Consider the following 20,541-nt stretch of genomic DNA (forward strand, 5'->3'; position numbering starts at 1 on the left):
GTTAAAATCAGTTCTAAAACTAAGTGGGACCAAGGGCAAGTGGGAGCAAGGGCAGTAGTAATGTGGTCTCAGTTTTTGCCCTTTCTAAGGAGTCTACCTTCTGTGTTCTGGACCAGTTGTAATTTATGTTTGCTGTGTTGTGATAAGCATGAGTACACAGAGTACTGTGGTCCACACTGGAGTAAATGAAGGTGTGAATAACTGTGAGATGTTTGAGAGTCTGCAGATGTATAAAAAGCAGGACTTGTGATAAAGGTTCCAGACTAAATGTATGTCCTTGTAAACTCATTGCTTCAATTTTGTTTCAGTATGTAGGGCACATTGCTTTATTATCATATATGCTATGTCACTTTCTCTCTAAATCCCTTGTATGTATTTGCACAGATGTATTCCTCACAAGGGTAACAGCCAGCCGCACATTTGTGGTTGTGACTGGCATGATGTCATGTGAACTGAGTAATAAACTTTCTTCAAATGTGTGTTTATGACAACAAATAAAGTATAAAGTAGTTGGTGATGCATTTATGGAAAGGATAAAGAAGGACAGTAGTAAACATCTGAATATCATATCTTATTGAACCCATAGACCTTCTCCCTTCTTGCTTCTTGTTGAACATCTTAAACCTATAAAAATGTTCTGTTTGTCAGTTTGAGTTGTAGGCTCCTGAACGTCTTCCCTGCAGTTGTTTAGATTCGTATATTTTTTCTGCAGATGTTAAGATTTGTGACTCTTGTTTTAGATTTTACACAGACATCTGTTTACAGCAGAAAGCCGCTACACTGTCTGACCTCATGGCAAATAAAAACACAGATTTTGTCTGTTTATATATAGAATAATGATTCTGTCTTGTCTGTGACTGGTTTGTAATGTCTGTCTTTAATTGGAAACAAAAATGCGACTCTCTGTGTGTGTTTTTCCCCAGTCGACGGCTGAGACTGACGTCTTGCATGGTGATGTATGTTGCTGTTGCAGCTGTTGGCCTGCAGAGGGAGCCATTGCTCCATTTCATACTCTGCAGCAGTTCAGGCACACCTTTCTCCCCCCTCCTCCTCTGGTTCACTTTTCCCTCAGTGATTTGATGTTCGCCGTGCATTTGGCACACATTAATGTCCATTTTAAAACAGCGTTCACATTTTTAAATACAAATGAATTGCCTTGGTGTAGATATCCTCATAAATCCGGACTATGAGCACAGCCTGAGCCCCTGAGGGGAGAAATCAATGTGGATAAATTTCCTAACGAGTGAGTTTCTCTTTCACTGAGCTGTCCGCTCCTTCAGAGTGATGAGGTGCTGCAGTCTCCTGTGGCTGGCTTAGGTAGCGTTCCTGAAAGTCAGCAATGATTCTGAGAAGCAGCCAAACTGCTGAACCATGCCTGTGAGTGTGAGTGTGTATATCTATGTGTGTTTGTGTACTTGAGCTTCTTTCCTGCAGTGAGCCCCCCCCCCCATTTTGTAAGTAGCCCGCAGATTGTGACACATTACTTTTCCTGCAGTTTTGGACTTTCAGGGAAATAAAAATATTAGTTGTTGAATTTGTGGCCTCATCTCTGACTCACATTTGACAATAAATGTCAAATAGAGCATCATATGAGAAGTAGATGTTAGATCACTCGCACAGACTTGTTATTAAGTGCATCACACTGAAACTGATACACCTAATAACAAGGTAGGCTGTCTAAGAGATTTATAATGTCATTACACGCGTCTCAGTGTCTGACTCGGGCTGGCGGCGCAGGTCTTTCATGCTCCATCACTAAGAATTGACCTCCAGGGGGATTTCTCTCACAGGACGTCTGGTTTCACAGCTCGTCACACACTGCTGTCATCAAGTTGAACAGATGTGACCCAGTGCTTACCGTAACGCAGCCGTGTAATTGAAGTCTTGTGATATTCAAATCCGTTGAGTCAGTTTTTTTTTAGTGGAGTAGCTTTCACTGGTGGTCTGGAAGGCCATATTATCATATTTGACTGAGAAATGTGTCTTCTTTTCTTCCTTCTTGTCTTTGTGCAGTCATCTGTCTGTCAATGTAAAAAAATACACAAGAAACAGCTCCTGTCCTATTTTACAGGAAGAACGTTGGCATGCTGTAATTAGACAGACAAGCTGTGATCAGCTGAGAGTTTTTCTCAGCTTCATGTCGTGTGTTTGTTTATGTCTCTGGATGTGTAAGTGTAGGTTGGTGTGTGTGTATTTTAAGTGAGTGGGAGTCGGGTTGGGGTTCAGCTTTCAGATTGGGTGTAGATGATAGTCCTGGTTCTTTGTTGTGGTTTAGGGCTGGGCTGTCTGAGCCCCTGGTTGTGTTTCCCTGCCATTTTCTGCTGCCACATTAAAGACAGTATTGAACCACAAGCACTGACTTGATATAAACTGTGGCAACAGGAGTGTTTTTTTTAGTGCTGATTAGAAGATGAAAATCACATTTACATAAAAAATAATAATGTGTTTACTGTCTTTACACATTATTTTATGGATCCTTTAACATTTTTTCCTTTTGTAGTCTTCTTGGTCCTGCCAGACTAACACTAATGGCCTCATCAATTCTTAATCTTCCACATGTCTTCATTCGGAGACATCCAGGACAGACATGGAATTTGCATCCCTGTCCTCATATTCTCTTTGGTCTGATCAGATGGAATATGAGGACAGGGATGCAAAGGAGTATGAGTGCCAGACTAAAACGACTACATTCAGTCACATCCTCATGGAGCTGAGCTGCTAGGAGGAAGTTTGCCTCTATGATTGCTTCTATGTTATCTTATCAGAAACCATCCTGTTTATTGCTGAGTTATTTTAGTCTGAAACAAAGTGGACCCACTGATTAATAGAAGTGTATGTAGGTGTATGACTAAGCCTGAAATTATAACCTAAATTGTATAGCAAAAAAAAATCACAGCTTGTTTTCACCTCTGCAAACATATAGCCTACACTTGCCTCTAATGCACACCCTTAGCTCTGACTCCACTATGCTTCCTCCAGCTGATTAGGTGTATGGACAGGACGTTTTCCATATTCCTCCACACGTCCGTTCAGAAACAAGAAAGGCACCGGGTATTGTCTTAAAAGAAGTCCAACCCTCTCTGAACCTCTGGTGCAAGTGTCAGCAGCCTTTATTTATGTGTGTATTGGATTAACTGATTGCACAATGCTTCAGTTTCACCTCTCCATACTCCCTCACAGCAGCCAATTAGCACATCTGGCTCTGCTACAGTCACAAGCTGCTGATTCACCATCCCATCAGCAGGTAATTGCCTTTTAGCATCACAAAATCCCTGTCAGGCCCGAAGGTGTTGGGCCGCTGCACTAACAGCTAATCTACTGTCTCTGAATACCTGAGTTTGTTTGCCTCATCCTCAGTGGCTCCTGGCCAACAAGCGGCGGATGCTCGGTGTTTGAGCCGGTTGCCATCCTGCCAGTGTGCCCTGTCATTGAGATAATCGCTGTTTTTCTGTCTGTTTTTGTTCAGCCTCCAGGCTTTTGTCCCATGATGGCAGTCTTTGTGTTTTACTGCAGGGGGAATTTACCTGCAGCATGTTCTGCTTCAATAAGCTGTTGCTGGTTTAATAGAGAGCTGAGAGAAAAGCAAAATGGATTAAATGACATCAGAATAATAGTATATTGTTAGCCTGATGTGTTTTATTGTTTGTTCATTCCTTCAAGAAAATCCACATCCATTAAGGAAAACAGAGAGAACAGCTGTTAGAAAACCCGTTATTAAAAGATGTCTGCTGAAGTTAAATTAAGTGAAGTGCTAAATTAATATTTTTGTGGGTTTGCAGCATGCCTGGTCAATTTTCACAGGGGATTGAATCTATAAGAGTTCACACTCACTGATTTGTATATGGGCACATGCTCACAAAAGTGTCCAAAATTGTTTTTTCAGCACCTATAACCGTAGGCATTCAGCTCAACTTTTTCTCTTTCCACCTCCAGAACAATAAATCTCCTGTCCTGCTGCGTGTTGGTGTCTGTGACAGATTAGCCGGGTGATTTAAACTCTTAAGGGTGGAGGCTTTTCTTGGGGAAATGACCTGGCGCAGTAGTGGCACCCCTGGTTCTGCTCCTCCAGAAGTGAAAGGGCTTTTACAGCTCTTTTTGTTTTCACTGTTTGCATGTGTAAGAGGACATTTTGTAGGCTGATGGAGAACCATATGTGCATGTGTGTGCAAAGGGGTGGTCCTAAATGTCAGAGAGAAACCATTCATAACCTGCCTCTAAGGATGATCATCCTTCTAATGATGAGCACTTGAAATCGACCGGTTATGGTTTGAAAGCTGTTGATCCCCCCTCCATGTGTGTATTTTAATTAATCAGGGTGTGTGAGCAGTGTTTGTGACGTCGGTTTCCTGTTGAGGGGTCAGCTTGTGGTTTGCTCAGTTTGGTCTCACCCACGCCTCAAGGAAGGATACACACACACACAAAACAGCTGTATCAAGACCGGGATTATCGCTCTGGACAGGACAACAGGATGAATGTTTTGTTCTCTGAGTTTCTACTTTTAGTGTATTCTAGAGCAGGATAACCCTGCAACACTTTTGCCATCTGTGGAGTTAAGCTGAAAATCACACGGAATAAACTGTGGGATTCTCTCTTCTGAGGACAGAGGTCACCCGACAGCTGGAATATTGGCAAATGGAGACGGGCCTTAAACAAGGTGTAACTATAAAGAACATTTGAACACTGAACGTGGAGTTGATCGGCATCTTTTGAGTGTTTCTTGCCGGATTTTCTTAGAGTTGGCAACTTAAGTCATTATTAAATGGCAGGTTTAAAGGTTGACATGTGAAAAAATGAATCTGGCCAAATGCTTGGGACAGTGTGAACTGCATATTTTCTTTTTTTAAAAAAAAAATACCTCGTTTTTCTGTCTGATTCAGCTCATAACAGTCCACACTGTTATAATCTCTTCATTTATAATTAAGCTAGTAAAAAGAACAAAGCTTCCCACCCCGCCATGCTTGCGTGCTGGTGCGGTATTTGTGATGTGTTTGTTTAAAAGGGCGTGGGGGCTGCTACAGTAATCTCTCTCCCCCTCTTTTTTTTTTTTCTTCTTCTTCTTTTTTTTTTTTTAAAAGTTCATTATCATCACCAGAGGCGCATCGTAGGGGTTAATTTAGCACCGAATAGGGCAGCGTCAGGGCGCACACACAGGAGTAGTTGTCCCGATCACTCCCGCAGAGGCGATGCCCTTTTGTGGAGAGGTCTCTTGTCACAGAGGACAGACGGCATTCACAACCGGGACAGAGAGAGAGACACAAAGAGGAGAAGTGCATTTTAAAAGGCACCATTCTTTCTCCGCTGCCGCTGGGTGATGACTGTGGGTGTTAGAGAGGATCTTTGTTGCTCGGAGAAAAGTAGAGAAGAAGAAGAATACGCGCCGTGAACGAGTTGGGGGGAATTTTATGGACCGGGTTACTTCAGTGCAGTCGATGCTGTCATGCGCTCCACCTCTGTCTGCTTTCCCGGAGTTACCAGTCTTGTTTTGGATGAGGAGCGGAACTTTTACGCAATGTTTTACGCACTGACTTCAGGAGTGGCGATCGTACAGGACACAAAATGAACTTTCTCTCACCGGTTCCTGCTGGATAGCGGTTCGAACTCTCAATTAACTTAGAGAAGAAATCAGTTTGTGGTTATCTGCCTTGAAGGATGCCAGTTGATAAATACGCAAACATGGAGGAAAAACTGTGGATTCTCGAGGACCTTAATATGATGTACATCCGTCAGATTGCGCTCAGTTTGCAGGTAAAACATTCATTTCCAGCTCACCCACTGTGTCTGCGCGCTTTTTGCGTTATTTTGTGACAAAATCCCAAAGTAGGTGTATAGAAGTGTGTGTCAGACAATTTGAAGAACTGTCTTTTTTTCTGCCTGTTTCACCACATGTAATCTCACAGATAAATGAAATCTGATTCTGAAGTACAGCGCATCTCTGTGTTAACTGGCTGCAGCTGCAGCTGCTCTCCAGCACGTTGTAAAGTTTACTGAGAATCCTTGTATGTGACAAACAACTCGAGCTGACACTGGTGGACTCTTTGCCTTTGCACATGGCAAAGCTCTCACTGACAGCAAATAGAAAACAACACTGCATGCCATCCATCTCTTCTCCCAGCTTCTCGTCTTCCAACTGGGGTTCACACACAGTCCACAGCTGCACATATGGGCCTCATAAGTCCCTGTGGGACTCCGTGTGTCTGTGTGGGTGTGTGGGGGCTCTATTACCACACAAACAGTTTATCACAAATGTGACTTAGCCGCCTTTATGGAAATTTTAACAGTCTCTGTTCTTTAAACTGTTTCAGGGGAGTGTGCCTGTTTCATTCTTCACAGCTCTGAAAGGATGAGGAGACATATGGTCTTTGGAAATATTACAGGTTTTTCAAAGAGAGATTCTAAAATAGTGCATTTTCTGGGCTCATAATCTGAATAGAAATTGTCTGTCTTTGCTGCAGCTGTTCAGAAATGTAAAAAGCAGAAGGTTTTTTTCTGTCTGTCCAAAAACCCTTCAGCTGTATGATTCAGGTCACTGGTGTTGTACCTGCTACCAGTTTGCCATCATGTTTTTGCACATTAGTGTGTTTTTTGTCTGACTACTTGTGCTAAGCTCCACAGAGCATTTCCAGATGTCTGAATTTTTATCGCATAAGAATAGACAACTCATAGATGCCTGCCACATTCAGTTGTGTTGTCTCTCTGGAAAGCCACTGTTCCCAGATTCGTGAACTTCTTCTTTGAAATTGATTAAACTTCAGAGCCGCTCAGGGTGCATGGGTGGAGTGTAAAAGTGATTTTCCTTTTTTATAGCACCACAAACCAGCTATCACGAGTTTTTTTTACCAACAAGTCAATCAGCCACTAATCATGTTATAAGTTTCTGTCACAGAGAAGCCTTTTGATGAAGAACCCTGTTTACGTGTGGAGTCAGATTGGAAAGTGGAGCTTTGTCTGAATAATTAAATCTAGGACATCATGGTGGAATGTAGTTAACAGCCATTTCTGTCTGAAGATCATTCAAGAATTTTGCTGTCTTGGTTCCAGTTTTATTTTAGTAAAATTCAATTCTGATGGTAGACATGTGTAATAAGAAGATGGCGGACTCTTATTTAGCCATGTGGGGAAGATGCGTTTGTTGTTTCTGCCCTTCATAGGGGAATTCAGTGAAAGTTTTAATTTATCGAATGCTGTTGCTGAATTATTTTTTGCTGGTAAACACTCACTTGTTTGCTCACATGCTTCATTCATTCCCTCCCCCTATGTCTCCTCTGCCTGGGTGGGTTTATGAGACAGGGATTCTTTGTATGTGACTGAGCTGCAAGGCCCACAGACCTGTAATTTCAACTGCAGCTATGGATGGTATTTTTGTTCAGTTTTTTTTGCTCAGGAGAATTTCATAAATGTCCTGTTGGGTCATCAAGACATGCAGTTATTACACTGTAAACCCTATTCTCCTCCCTTTGTACATCGCCTGCAGCAACATACCATGTATCTGTAAGCCACTCTCCAGCTCAAACACTTATACATTCATAACATATACTGCTCAGAAGATAAGAGTGTCTGTCATTTGAAAAGAAAATTAAAAAGTGAGTAGATTGTGCATGCATTGAAGTTCTAGCATTCCTCAGGCATGCAGAATTGCTGTGTCAGGAGGGGGAAGAGAAAGAGGGCCTCCATTGTGTTTTTTCAAGCTCTATAGGAAGTCAAATTTCTGCTCTTCAGGTTTTAACAAGTCTGTCAGAACGGTTACATTCTTGGCTTCAGCGCACTGTTTTTTTCTTCCTCTCCTGTGAGGCCCATAAGATAGTTGCTTCTTTACATGTAGTGTGTAAATAGCATTTTTGCCGCAGGATACAGGATTTTCCCCACAAGAGAAGTGGCTGATGGGAAACAGGAAACGGTCATGTGTAATTGCCGTTTCCCACCGGGAGAGACGACATTATGTCATTGAACCCGTTTATATACACATATGCACCATTTCCTGTCACTACACTGACAGTGTTTTTTTTCAATGCTCCCCACCAGTTCCCAGCCTTCTTCATCACCCCCAGTGTCTGCCCCCTCTGTCCTTTAACAGCCCAAAGATGGACACTGTCCCCCAATCTAATTTTAGCCTCCATGGTAGAGTTAAATGTCCACATTTGTAAATGGGATTCTGAGGTCATATGTTTTTGCCGAAGCTATAAAAGCAGGATTTGTGCTGAGCATGTCAGTCAGCCATTGTTTGTGAAAGCACAATTCTTCCCTTATGTGTGAGTGTGTTATCTGGCTGCAGCTGCTGATCATGCCAATGATATCATCTAATGAAAGATTAAAGAGATTCACTTTTGGGGTTCTGGTACAGCTGCTGTATTTGTTAAAGCAGACGGGACCCATCACTGTTTGTTGAACATGAGGAGAACACAAACTGGGATAAAACCATGTATCGGTAGTGAAACGGTATACTTGAAGATCACTGTGAATTTCTTGTTAGTCAATAGTCTGAAAATTGGAAAATTCAATGTTAATATTTATAATTAGATCTATAGGTCTCCAGAAGCAAAATGATTTAACCTAACATGTTGTGGGTGTGGTAACTCATCTCTCACCCTGGAGAGCTCACATGGGGGGGTCAGGTAGGAGTTTCCTGCTGCCTCATCCGAGACTCATGTTTGACCTCTCACACGGTCCCAAAAGCTAAACTTAGCTCTGGCAGCGCCTCAGATATTTTTTCAGATTCTAGACGCCACCTACGGCCGTAAATACCCTCCGAATGGTATCCACGCAGCTTGACTTCATCTGATCTCTGGTGACCGATGGTCAAGCCGCCTTGACTGCTTGATTGCACAGGACTTATCAGAAGCAACACACAGTGAGATCAGTGCCTTCTGTTGGAATTTGCACAGAAATACCTTTTCAATATCCAACATGAAGTCTTTCAAGTGTTTCAGAAATGTCTTAGTTCCTACTCCAGTCCCTTTAGAGCCCACAGATGTCATGGTTTCTGAACGGCGGAGGTCCTTGAGGGGCAAATGCTCAATTGACAGCAGTTAATCCCTGCCTGCAGTTAATCCCTGCCTGCGCTGAGACAGTTAACCTGTATCTTCTCGTGCCCTGTAGGTGAACTGATGAATTTAATTGTAAGGGCAAGGGATAATATTATTTGTAATGGGGCAGAAAACAGTCAAATGTAAGGTTTAACTTTGCTTTCCTGGTCTGTATACATAAATATTTAATATTTATCCCAACTATTTCTGCATTTCTGGCTCCTTGTTGCATGGAGCAGTCAGTCAGAAGTTAAATTCTGTGTGTTAGTTCAGCTGGGATGCTGTTTAAGGAGCCTGAGTTACACCAGACACAAGTGGAAGGTGTACTAAAGCTAACAGCAATTGCTTTCTTGTGATACAGAATACACACAAATCCTGTCTGTGCCAAAACACATTCCTCCCTAACTGAACACTGCATCGCACTGTGTGCTCCTGAGAGTGTGTGTAAGTAAATATTTGCAAAGAGTAATAAACCACTACCCTAAGCTGTATAAGCGTTAGTTTAATTAGAGGCTATAGGTTTATCACCCTGGATTTTAGTGTTTCAGTGAAGCTTTTTTTAATGAACTACTTTCATTTGTTTTGAATTAGATGAAGGTGTTTTACACAGCAGTGCAAGAACCCAAAATTACCAGGACTCTCCATGTTTACTTACTTATAAGTGTACATATATTTTAGTCTGTTTGGTGTGTGTGTTGTGTGTTATTAGTGTGTCTTTGGCATCCGTGCTGTGGATCGCTACAGTAGGTTCCAGTTCTGCCAGTGCAGACTGCCAAAGGCAGTGTGTGTGTGTGTGAGTATGAGTGAGGTGGAGGAGAAAGGGGGCTTTGTATCACATCACACACTCCCTCTGCTCCGTCTTGGAACAGCACACTTAGCTATCCAGCAAGCTCAAATTTTACTGACTAAAGTCCAAATCAGGTGGCTGCCCACCTTACCTCTGCACCCCAGCATTCCTCAACACCCCCCTGGATGTTATACCACAGTGCTGGACACCCGCGTGCACCTCACACCAGCCATCGCCCAGTCAGCGGTTAGGGGCAGCAGCACAGGTCTGAATAGGCAGTCTGTGTGAGCAGGAACCCGTGAGATGCTGCGGCCTGAGCCAGCTTCCTTTGAAAAACAACAGGAATGAGCCAGGAGAGCAAGAAGGAGAAAACACCATGCCAAAGGTGTTGTTATTGGAACACCAACCTGCCTCCCTGCTTCTTTGCAGCCTGCTTCACTATCTCTGCCTAAAAAACGGTTTCATAATTCTACTCAGCCGTTCCCCTGTCTCTCTGCCTCTGATTCAGCTTCTGTCCTTTGTTTCCCCTCTTTAATCCTCCTCCTCCATTCCTTTCTCACCTAAGCATGAATGTTATCATTTCAGTAGTTTAAGGTGTTTTTTTTTCCAGCAGCAGAAAATATAAATGGAGCCATTTGAGCTGTTTGATGTGACACTGCAGGCGTTAGTTAAGTCTGCAGATTTGGTTCAGAAATGTTTGGCTTGTTAACTGAGTCCCCATTCAGGGTGTGCATCCTTTGATGCATTTAAGATGGATTGCATCACATCGACAGGACAAGACTGTCTTAGCTCGAAGGCTCCTTCAAGTGTGGCCAAGAATATGGCCTTGTTTTAGTGAAGGTCAAACCCCTGTAGGTGGATGCAACCCCTGAATTCAGACACAGCTATTGTGTTTACAAGCTCACAACTCACTGTTTCCAAAGTGAGATATTTAAAAAAAAGTGTTCCTTTGTACCACATGTAATTAAAAACATCTGAACATGTTTTGCAGATGCAGCTGGCACAGACTGGTTGTCAGATGTGTGTGTGAGAAAAAGAACATTGGGTAAATGTGTTTAATTAAGCCTGTACATGTTGCTTTTGTGTTTGTCCATATGGATACAATTTAAGCTCAGGGCTATGTGATGCATTCATCCCAGCTCGTGAGATAAAGTCTGCTCAGTATTATGGTTCAGTAAATGTATTGATCTTGTTTGTCTCTTATAAGGTTTGTGTGTAGGAGTTTACATGTATAAATGCAATCTATTTCTGTATGTTTTCTGATCTCTGATCCTTCAACCATGTTCCTGTGCACTGAGAGTGAACTGGAACAGAGTGAGTATAGGTGGAGGTGGAGAACAATTGAAGCAGGAACTCCCCGAACAAATAATTACCTCCATTAAAATAATCCATTCCCCTGCAGCATGAGTAGCATCACCAACACACTGAAGACTGTGTCTTCTGGGCCTGCATGTGTGCATGTTAAAGCTGCGAGCCAAAGTGTCTAATTGAATCACCGCTCGCTGCAGGATCCCTGGCCACTGCGGGGCTGAGTGTATCTGAGTGAACTGGTGTCATTGGTGGGTGTGTGTTTGTTTGGCAGGTGGAACAATTCTGTCAGCACTTGCAGGGCTGCTGTCTAACCATCTGAGAGTTCATTCTGCTTTCATCAAGGACACAAGGGATCTCTTTGCTCTCTCTTTTATATGACGCAATGACGTTATTGTCTCCATGTCTAATTTTCACTGTGTCTGTGAGGCTTAATGACGTCATCGAGGCTTTAATCTTGGCAATGTTTTAATCATGCAATACATAGAGCAGCACAACGCAAGCTGACTAACGTTTATTGAGTCTTAGTGTTTATAAGTGACTTGGTTGGTGAAGGCTGAGCTTTGAGAAGATTGATGGCTGTGCTGTTTGAGGGAAACCTAAATGTGAACTGTCACAGGGGAATTCCATGGTTTGGAGGCGGGTCAGCAGAAGCCAGGGCTTAAAGTATGAGGTAGATCTGAGGGCTGAGGCTGCTGAAAGGGGCCTCTTGTTGTGGTATGAGGTGCTGATAGGCAAAGCTTGGCTGCGTGTCCCCCCCCAAGAAAAGAAGTCAGCCTCTCTGTTTCACCATGAGATCAGTGGAACAAACTCTCGAGATGATGTTATGTTTGGACCTCAGGGTCAAAGGCTCAGGGTCGCACTGAGAGCGAGAGAAAGAGAGTTTGTGTGTGTGTGTGTGTGTGTGTGTGTGGGAGGGAGGTAGATGAATTTGACATGGCCTTTTCTTCTCTTTGCTCCCACCTTACGTTCTCTCACACACATACATGCACTGGTCATTGCCCTCTGTTTCCCCCTTTGCTCCTACTTTAGTGAAGCTATTTCTTTAAAAAAAAAACTTCCATTGGTCATCAGAGTTGAAGGGTGTCCATATGTCAGTTTATGTGTTTCTAATGTAGTCATTTGTGCGAGATGAATAGGTTTATCCATTTTATCCTCTCTGGAACTGACTAAGAAATGGTACAAGCATTTCTGTTGTTTCTAGAGATGAGCATGTCTTGATGTGATTTTCAGAGACAGATAGCTTGCTGGACTGAAGACCCTCACTAACCTTTGCTACACCGAGCTCCTCTGAAACACTGTGTCATTGGTCAGTATGCCAGTGGACACCGACTTAGTTATTATGTAACTACACATGTAAGTTTATTAAGACTTTATTTTAGGCCCTCAGAGTAACACACACACACACACACTGCTCATATCTCCAGTTGGTGACTACAGCTGTCGCTGAGAGATCATAAACACTGACAGCCGGGATATATGTGAACATGATCACTGTTGATGTAACTTGCATAATTCTCTAGTGCAGTTGCAACAAAATGAGACACTTACACTGTATGTCACATGATTGGTTGCTAGATTTGTCATGTTGTAGGCATTTGAAGTGGTATATAAGGAGTTCAGTGCTGTCTGTTTTTAATCGTGCTCTAGTTGAAAAGCGTGGATAACAGTTAATCTCCTCACACAGCCTCTCAAAATGAGCCGTTCTCCGCTTGGTCACACTGTGAGCAGCACACAGCTGTACCTCTCCATGTGGACTTGGGTGGACGACACAATTGAGATCGTGTGGACCTTCACAGAGTCTTTAAAGACACATGCACATGGAAAGCATAGAGGTCCAGATAAATACCATCTCATACACATGATAACTGTAATGTGATGATGTCATACCTATTTGGTGTCTCTGGGACACTCCCAGCATAGTTGAGGTTTGGCGACAGTTGTGCTGCCTGACAAAGTGAAGCACAGCAAGTCTTTGCATGCCTCATAGACCTTACGCAAGACAGGCCAGGCAAAACAGGCACATATGGACACAGTTTTATGGACATAATAAACATTAGGATGAGTGAATCATCTTGTGTATTTGTGGAAGTTGTCTTGCTCAGTTATGCTAGAGAAATCATCTTGAACACAAGATTATGGAATAAATGATTTGACGCTTCAATGTCCCAGAAAATAGTAAGAATGTATGTGTTTTTGTAATGTGTATAGCTGTATGGAATATAGGAATATTGTATTGAAAATGTTATGTTTTTTATCTCTCATCTTTTTTTATCTTTTATTTTTCTACATAAAAGAAAAAGTAAAAATATTTTCTACCTTTTTTTTCCTCCTGGCTCCTTGCAGTAAAGTATTTGAAGCGTACCTCGGTGCTTACTTTGGGTCAGTCTACGTAAAACCACCCCGAGACCTTTTATTCAAACAAAATGCTTTGGAAAAAAAAAGCTTTAAATATGTGGAAGAGAAACACGGGCCCTTAACAACTACTGTCAACAAATGCACCAGATTCAAATCTGCACAAACCAAACAAGAGTGTGAATTTTGGAATGTGTATTTACTGCGCCCTTTGGGCCATGATTTGGATAAAGATATAGAACTAGCTTATGAAAAGAAAAAAAAATCAAACAGGAAAAAAATCTATAATTAGACATTTGGCTACAATAAAGGTCTACAGTAGGAAGGAAGGGATCTTGAGGACATTGAAGCAACAGAGAGGAAGAAGAATGCTTGTTTAGGGAAGAGGACTGTTAGTCAGTGAGTCAATAGGAAGCGCTGGAGTCTCAGAGGGGAGAGGACTGAGGAGATTTAAGTCTGGCTGCAGGAATGTCCTCTCATCCTGTCAAATGCAGTGTAATGACACTGGGAGTGATGCTATCATTCCTTCAGCTGGCCACAGTGAGTTATGCAGCATGGGGAAAAAAATAAAGATGACCTGGCACATAACCCTGAGCTTGTATGGCAGCCATCATACTACTCATGCTCACAGTAGACACTGTAGACACACAGTAGACACTATGATACACTGTATCATATTTTTTTAACATATTTTCATCCCTGTGCTTGGTATCACTCCCCAAATCAGTAATGTTGTTTAGTCAGATAATATATAAATATATCCTAATGACACGCAGATTAATCTGTTTAACTCTATGTGTCTTTGTCACTCTCACGTGTTGTGAACTGAGTGAAAATTTGCCTCTGACAGCACTACTGACTGTCTCCCTGGCCCAGCTAGCTGCTGATGAAACCTTAATCTGATTAACTGTGGGATATTTACAGCTCTAAGTCCCAAGTTATCAAGGCTCGTCTTTTTTTTGCTGCGCACATCTCGCATACATACACAGGATAACCAGCACAGACACAGAGAGATTTGAGATTCTGAGGATTTATGGCACATTTTTAATACTCTTGGATTCTGTTAATATTCTTGCTGTGCACATGTCCTCTGCTCCCACCGAATGTCCTCAGCTAGAGGTAAAGAGCTATATTCACCCACCCAGATGCACAGATGTATCATTGCCCCGTATAAATGGACTTTGTTGCCGTGTTGTTATTAGCCAAAGCTGCCCACAGACAGACTCTCTCGTCCTACCATCCTCATCCTCCTACACGTCATCTGCTGCATCTCTGGACAACATATCTCATTCCACTTCTCAACTCACCCACAAACAACACACAACAAAACAAGTGTTTGTCCTCCTTTGCTGACATTGTATTCAATTGGCTCCACTGACATGGAGAATGTTTGAATCCTTCATGTCCTCCAAATCCAGTGTGGATTTCCTTGAGGCCCAACATTTAGCTTGCTTTACGCTAACCCCTCGCTTTATTCCCACACCTAATTCTAGCTGAGCTCATCTGTGTTTTCTGTGTTTCCGTCTGCCCACAAATCACTCTCATACATCACCGGTTGACAAGGCGATGCGCTCCGCTGCACAGCAGCTTCCCCGTGTGCCCATATGGGCCAGGCAATAAACAGAGGCACCAGACAAGGATAAAAACTGAAGAGTTAGACTGATGAGGATTCTTATTTTCCCTTGATTGATAGGTGGCTTGTCAGTAGAATTACATTCATCTTCCAAGTCTGTTGGCTAATGTTTCTAATTCATGCACTTCAACATTTAGACTGCTGTTATGAATAAGCAGGAAGCATTTCCAATAAATTATGATATTAAATGTAAACAGTGTGGGAGGAATTTAAAGCATGCTTTTAATTTAGTGATTATTCTTATTATTCTAAATAATCCTAATAATATAAGAGACATATACGCTGCTCTCTTCAGTGGAGCGTGATCCACTGCACTTCACCTTAAATAGCTGCATTAATAGCAGTTACAGGTCAGCTGCGTGGAGGTTTTTGCATTCATTCTTATGGCCCTGTCAGAATTTGCATCAATCAATAAATAACGGGCACTTGTGTATTGCTGTGTGTATCTTGACAGCTTCTGAGATACTGTGATACATGCTGATGTGATTTTTAGTGCATGTTTCGCCTGCGTGTTACAGCATATTAACCAGTGCCATGTGAAAAAAAGTTGAGTCATAATTTAAAAAAAGAAAAGTGTCCTTTTTCCACTGTGGGCTGTGCAGGCAGTGGCTGACACACTTGCAGCCCACTTTAAACTCTGGCCAAACACAGAGCTGCCAAATCCTTCTTCTGGCAGTTTTTCCCCAAATAGCTTTGGATCCTCCTCTGTCATTTTGTTAAGATTTTTTAAGGGATCCCATGGGAAAAAAAAAAACATTCTCAGTGACAAGAAGCAGGGCGACACGGTCCCTGAGATCCCTGCGTACGTCCTTGGGCTCACATTCCTGTGAAGGACCCGTGGAGGTCCCTGCACAGCGCAGCCAGAGCCGCACTGTTTAAAATGACAATTCACTCCCCAGGATCTGCGCGCAGCTACACACAGATTAGTGACGCGCGCACACACACGCACCCGCCTCCTCAGAAAGGGCTCTCGGTTGGTCCAGCAGTCGGTCAGTCTTTATCCTGTCTTGTGCCTGTGATGGTGTGTGTGAGTGCCTGGCTGTAGCATTGAAGCTATCAGGACAGCGACGACGATGAGTGAACGCAGAGGGCGTCAGACACATGACCGCCGCCGTTCCCAAACGGGCTGAGGCTTTTTGGTTTTTCCGCGGATTCTTGAAACTTCAGAAGACAAATACGGTCGGATTTTCGCTGGACATTTCAGTCGGTTTACAAATGGAGGTGCCTTAGAGGGGGGGAAAACAGAGTAAAGGTCTTCCACGTTGTGACTGGGACGCTGATCGGACTCTGGTGTTGCGTAAAGCTGTGGTGCTGCCAGTTTTGGACAGTTGGGAAGCGGAGTGCTCCTCTTTGAATAGGATGAACAACACGAAGAATCAAAGGGTAACGTTTCATTAAGAGCATTGTGTGTTTGGATTGACATGAATACTGTAAAATGTCATAGAGCAACATCATGAAGTTATTGGACTGAAGCAAATCAAGCTCAAGAGACGCAAAGCCACAGGAAAGACAGGCATCCCCTGCTTATCTGTGAGCTGATTGAACTAATCAAGAATGATAATGAGGTTTTTTGCAACTCATTCACAAATTCCAACTTTTACAACAGATTCATTTTGCCCTTAGTAGTAGTAGAATGAGTTCCAAAACTTCATCAGCAGATGTTTGAATCACAGCATCACAATAGGAGTGCTTTCCACCTTGTTAGTAACTCATATTTATATTTCTGAAGATGTTTGACCACAAAGTACCTCAGATCTGTCCCGTTGTGGTGTTTTTTTTTTGGCACAGTGTAGATTGTGTGGTTACAGTATTTTCCCATGTGATATAATGGCCTGTTCAATAGCTACAAATACCTTATATTAGACGTTTAATAGCAATACACTGTGACCCAAATGGTAAAATAAGAGGGATGCTCAGTTCCTGGTTCTCTAGCAGCTCTAGAGTGGGAACTCTGCAGGGATGACTTACATCTCCCAGTCATCATCAGCCTTTCCTTTGACGTGTGAATAAATATTTCCTTAACGCCTTGAGCAGTACAGAAACAGCCATACTTAAATTTAATACAGGGAAGAAAATGTCTTTACAAGTGAGCGTGTTTTGTATTTTGCTGATCTTCCATGAGAAAATGTTCTAACTGGTTCTAATTCGAAGACCATTTTTCAGCATATGCACACAGAACCTCAAAAATCCTTAAAAAAGGAAGGACAGCAGACCAGACAATGTATTTCCCAGCATGCTGTGCCTTTATAAACAGTGACCAAAGAGCCTGTGTGTGTTTTGAGAGGCAGTTATATTCTGGTTTCTTCATTTGACCAGCAGACTGGTAGCTCTGACCACTTCCTATAATCAACTTTTCTTTCACCACTGAAACTCTGTCCAAGTCCAGATCAACCAAACAACTTTATTCTTCTCTCTCTCTCTCTCTCTCTCTGTCTCTTGACTGCCTTCACTTTACTTAATGAAACACTGCTTCTTGATATGTATGTATGCATGTGTGGGGATGTGAGCTGGATTTTTGCCTCTGTGGATTTCAAAGGTCACCTGCATCAGTCAGAGATTGAAAGAGCAAGGCAGACGTGGTCTTTCCATGTCTGGGGTACAGCCTGTGTCTGTATGTGTGTGCGTGAAGTGCATGGAAGGCACAAAGTGTGTGGTGTGTGTTCATTTTGTCCCTACTACTGTTACAGCCATAGCCATCCCTGATCATTAGTAGTGAAAAGGTCACTGATGTGCCAGAGCTCACATAGCAGCAGTGTCTCTGTGCAGTGCTCCTGATGCTGATTTGTGTAACTTTGATATTTGCTGCACACATTAAATCTACAGTTAAACAGATTATCTTTGCTGTTCTGGTTGTGCTTTTTACTGCGTTTGCAATTTCACGTGGAGGAAGAAAGTCAGCATCCTCTGTCAGCTCACCAGCAGTGGAATCCTTCGGCCCTTGTCTTCCAATCAATAAGCACTTACTGCAGATGAGCTCTCTGCAGTCTCTCTGTCCACCCTGCTCTCTTGTCTTCCTCCTTTTCTACCTCTATCTCCTGGGTATCTCCTCTGCTTGTATCTGTCTGTCTTTCCTCCCCAGTCTTCTTTCACCTCTGCAGTCACATGTTTTTTTTTCTTTCCCACTGCTCTCTGTGCAGCTATGCGCCTGCAGTAGAGGTCATTCTGTTTTTTCTGCTGATATTGTCCACTGCTTTTCCCCTGGAGGTGGCTGCAGGGACTGAGATAGGTAGGACTTCCTCAGCCTGAGAAGCACAAGGGAAAATGCAACCACATTATTCTATGTACTGCACGCCATGACAGCAGCTTTGGTGGAGTGTGTGTGCTTTTCTCTTTGCTTGTCTAAGAAACTGTATGAAAAATGAGCCACTTATAACTTGCTCCGCCACAGTATTGCCTTGCTGCCCACCCAATTATGGATCCTTTAACTCAAAATTACTCATAGAGAGTCCTTCTCTCTCCTGGGGTTTGCTGGCTTTTCTCACTATCTTCTTCCCAGCTTTGGTCCTTCTATCCTGCTTCCGGCTCACTTTAAACACACCAAGTTAAAGGACTGCCCTGACATGCCGTGGCAGTGCTCTCTCAGCAATGTTCTGTCCTATTTTTATTTCTACCTTTTAGAAGCAAGTGTTGTGGTAAGACACGGTGGCAGAGTGCTCTGAGGGTTTGTCCTGACATGATCGCCCAAAAGTAAAAGAAAAGGGAGAGTGCTTGATGCAAACTTTACATGTGCGATGAAGACTCATGTGTGCAGCCACTAATAGATGGGAGGGCTCGATGAAGCAGACTCAGGAGTTGCAGACAAACAGAAGACAGGCAGATAAACAGACAGACAGACAATTAGAGAGGGGTGATGACCTGATGATGCAGAGTGAGATTGGCAAGGGATTGATGGTCGTAGAGGAAAGAGCTCAGTCCCACAGGCTGCTGATCAGACAAGCAGCTAATGCAGAGCTGCTGGCAGCGGATCACAGTCAGGCTTGATTCGCGTCTATCTATCATGACTGTGGAGGCAGATGCTGAGCTGTCAGCCATTTATACAACCCTGTCTGACAGGCTTTCTACCTGTTGTATTTGCATACTTTACTAATTTTACTCTCACTTCCAATCTTTGATTAGGTTATGTTTGTTTAGTGGAATTGCTGATATGAACAAAATGCACACACACTCTCTCTCTCACACACTCACACACACACACACACACTGGCTGTTCACATCTCACGTAATGGATAATCCACCTTAGCTACAGCCTTCATCCTGCTCCTGTAATGAAATGCTGGCATGGCTGTGTAGGATCGATAATAATAATATCAAAGATACAGCTTTATGCTTGGTCACGCACAAAAACACACAGAAAAAAATTCTTTGCACAGATCAAGCCGTTCTCATGATACTTGCAGTGTGGGGTTGGGATCAAATCAAATGTGTGTTTACAGATAACAAGACATTTTGCAGACTTATTGACTGATGTTTAATTGGTCTTTGAAGCATATTTACTTGCATTTATCATTCTGTGTGTGCATGACTGGATTAGGGCTCACCGCATTGAGCACTGACTGTCAGACCCTGTATATAGACCACAGGTAGTAGATTGCAGGAAATGCTAATCAACAGCAGAACGTCACACACATATAACACATATTATAATGATTCTATATCAAAATCTGACAGCCCCAGTTTGCTAAATCTGATCATGTGACATACTTTTGCCTGCCTCATTACTGTACATGTATATGTCAGCAGATGGAGGCTGCATGTTGAATAGATATTAGGATGAATTGTCTGTGTCAGTGTGTGCATAGTCTGTGTAGATAAATGGTTGTGTAAAAAAGTGTGTACAAGTTCTACACTATTTTGTGCAATATGAACACCCCACCAATCTGTTAAAGATGCTCTGGAGGGCAGAGATAAGAACCACACACACACACACTTACACGTTCGCCTTGATTAGTTTTACTCTGTCTCCCATACTTTTCGCCTCTTAATCTCAGTTGCCCTTATCTGCCTACTTGCCTTTCCGACTCATTTTCACCCTGTCTGTCACTGTACTGACACACATCTGTGTACATACAGACGCAGAGAGGCTCCAAGGGTTAATGTGCACCATTAGTAACCAGAGCCGAGTGTAAGTGCTGTAAAGTGGCCGAAGGGTGGAACCCAAGTGTCAGATCAGAGGACTGTGAGTGGATCTCATCTTACACGTGTTGCCCATGACATGAATATGACTGTCATTAATCAAAAAAGTGAAACAAATATTACTTTACTATCTACTCATTGTAATACTCCTTCACTTTCTGGATCTAGTGGTATGACATTAATGAATGATAGGACATGACTGTATAGTTGTCCAGAATAAAGGAGTTTTATTCAGCAATTCTGAAATCATGAAGCTGTGATAATTGCGAGAAGAAAAGGCTTAGTATCATCCTCCCTCCCACATG

The 20,541-nt window shown here is 42.7% G+C and overlaps 1 protein-coding gene across 4 annotated transcripts in view; it reads left to right on the plus strand.

Moving 5' to 3' along the window:
* rtkna (rhotekin a) overlaps nucleotides 1–20,541 on the plus strand; it is a 47,366-nt gene that overhangs the window by 8,112 nt on the left and 18,713 nt on the right. The window contains exon 1 of one of the 4 annotated variants that reach the window (XM_028414847.1): nucleotides 5,112–5,745. The exons of 2 other annotated variants lie outside the window; for them this stretch is intronic. In XM_028414847.1, coding sequence (XP_028270648.1) covers nucleotides 5,650–5,745 — 96 coding nt within the window. In that variant the 5' untranslated portion in view covers nucleotides 5,112–5,649. Of the gene's footprint in view, nucleotides 1–5,111; nucleotides 5,746–16,037; nucleotides 16,487–20,541 lie in introns of those variants that run through there. One more of the 4 variants, XM_028414848.1, reaches the window with a different exon arrangement.

This window comes from Parambassis ranga, chromosome 9 (assembly GCF_900634625.1).
Source record: "Parambassis ranga chromosome 9, fParRan2.1, whole genome shotgun sequence".
NCBI lineage: Eukaryota > Metazoa > Chordata > Actinopteri > Ambassidae > Parambassis > Parambassis ranga.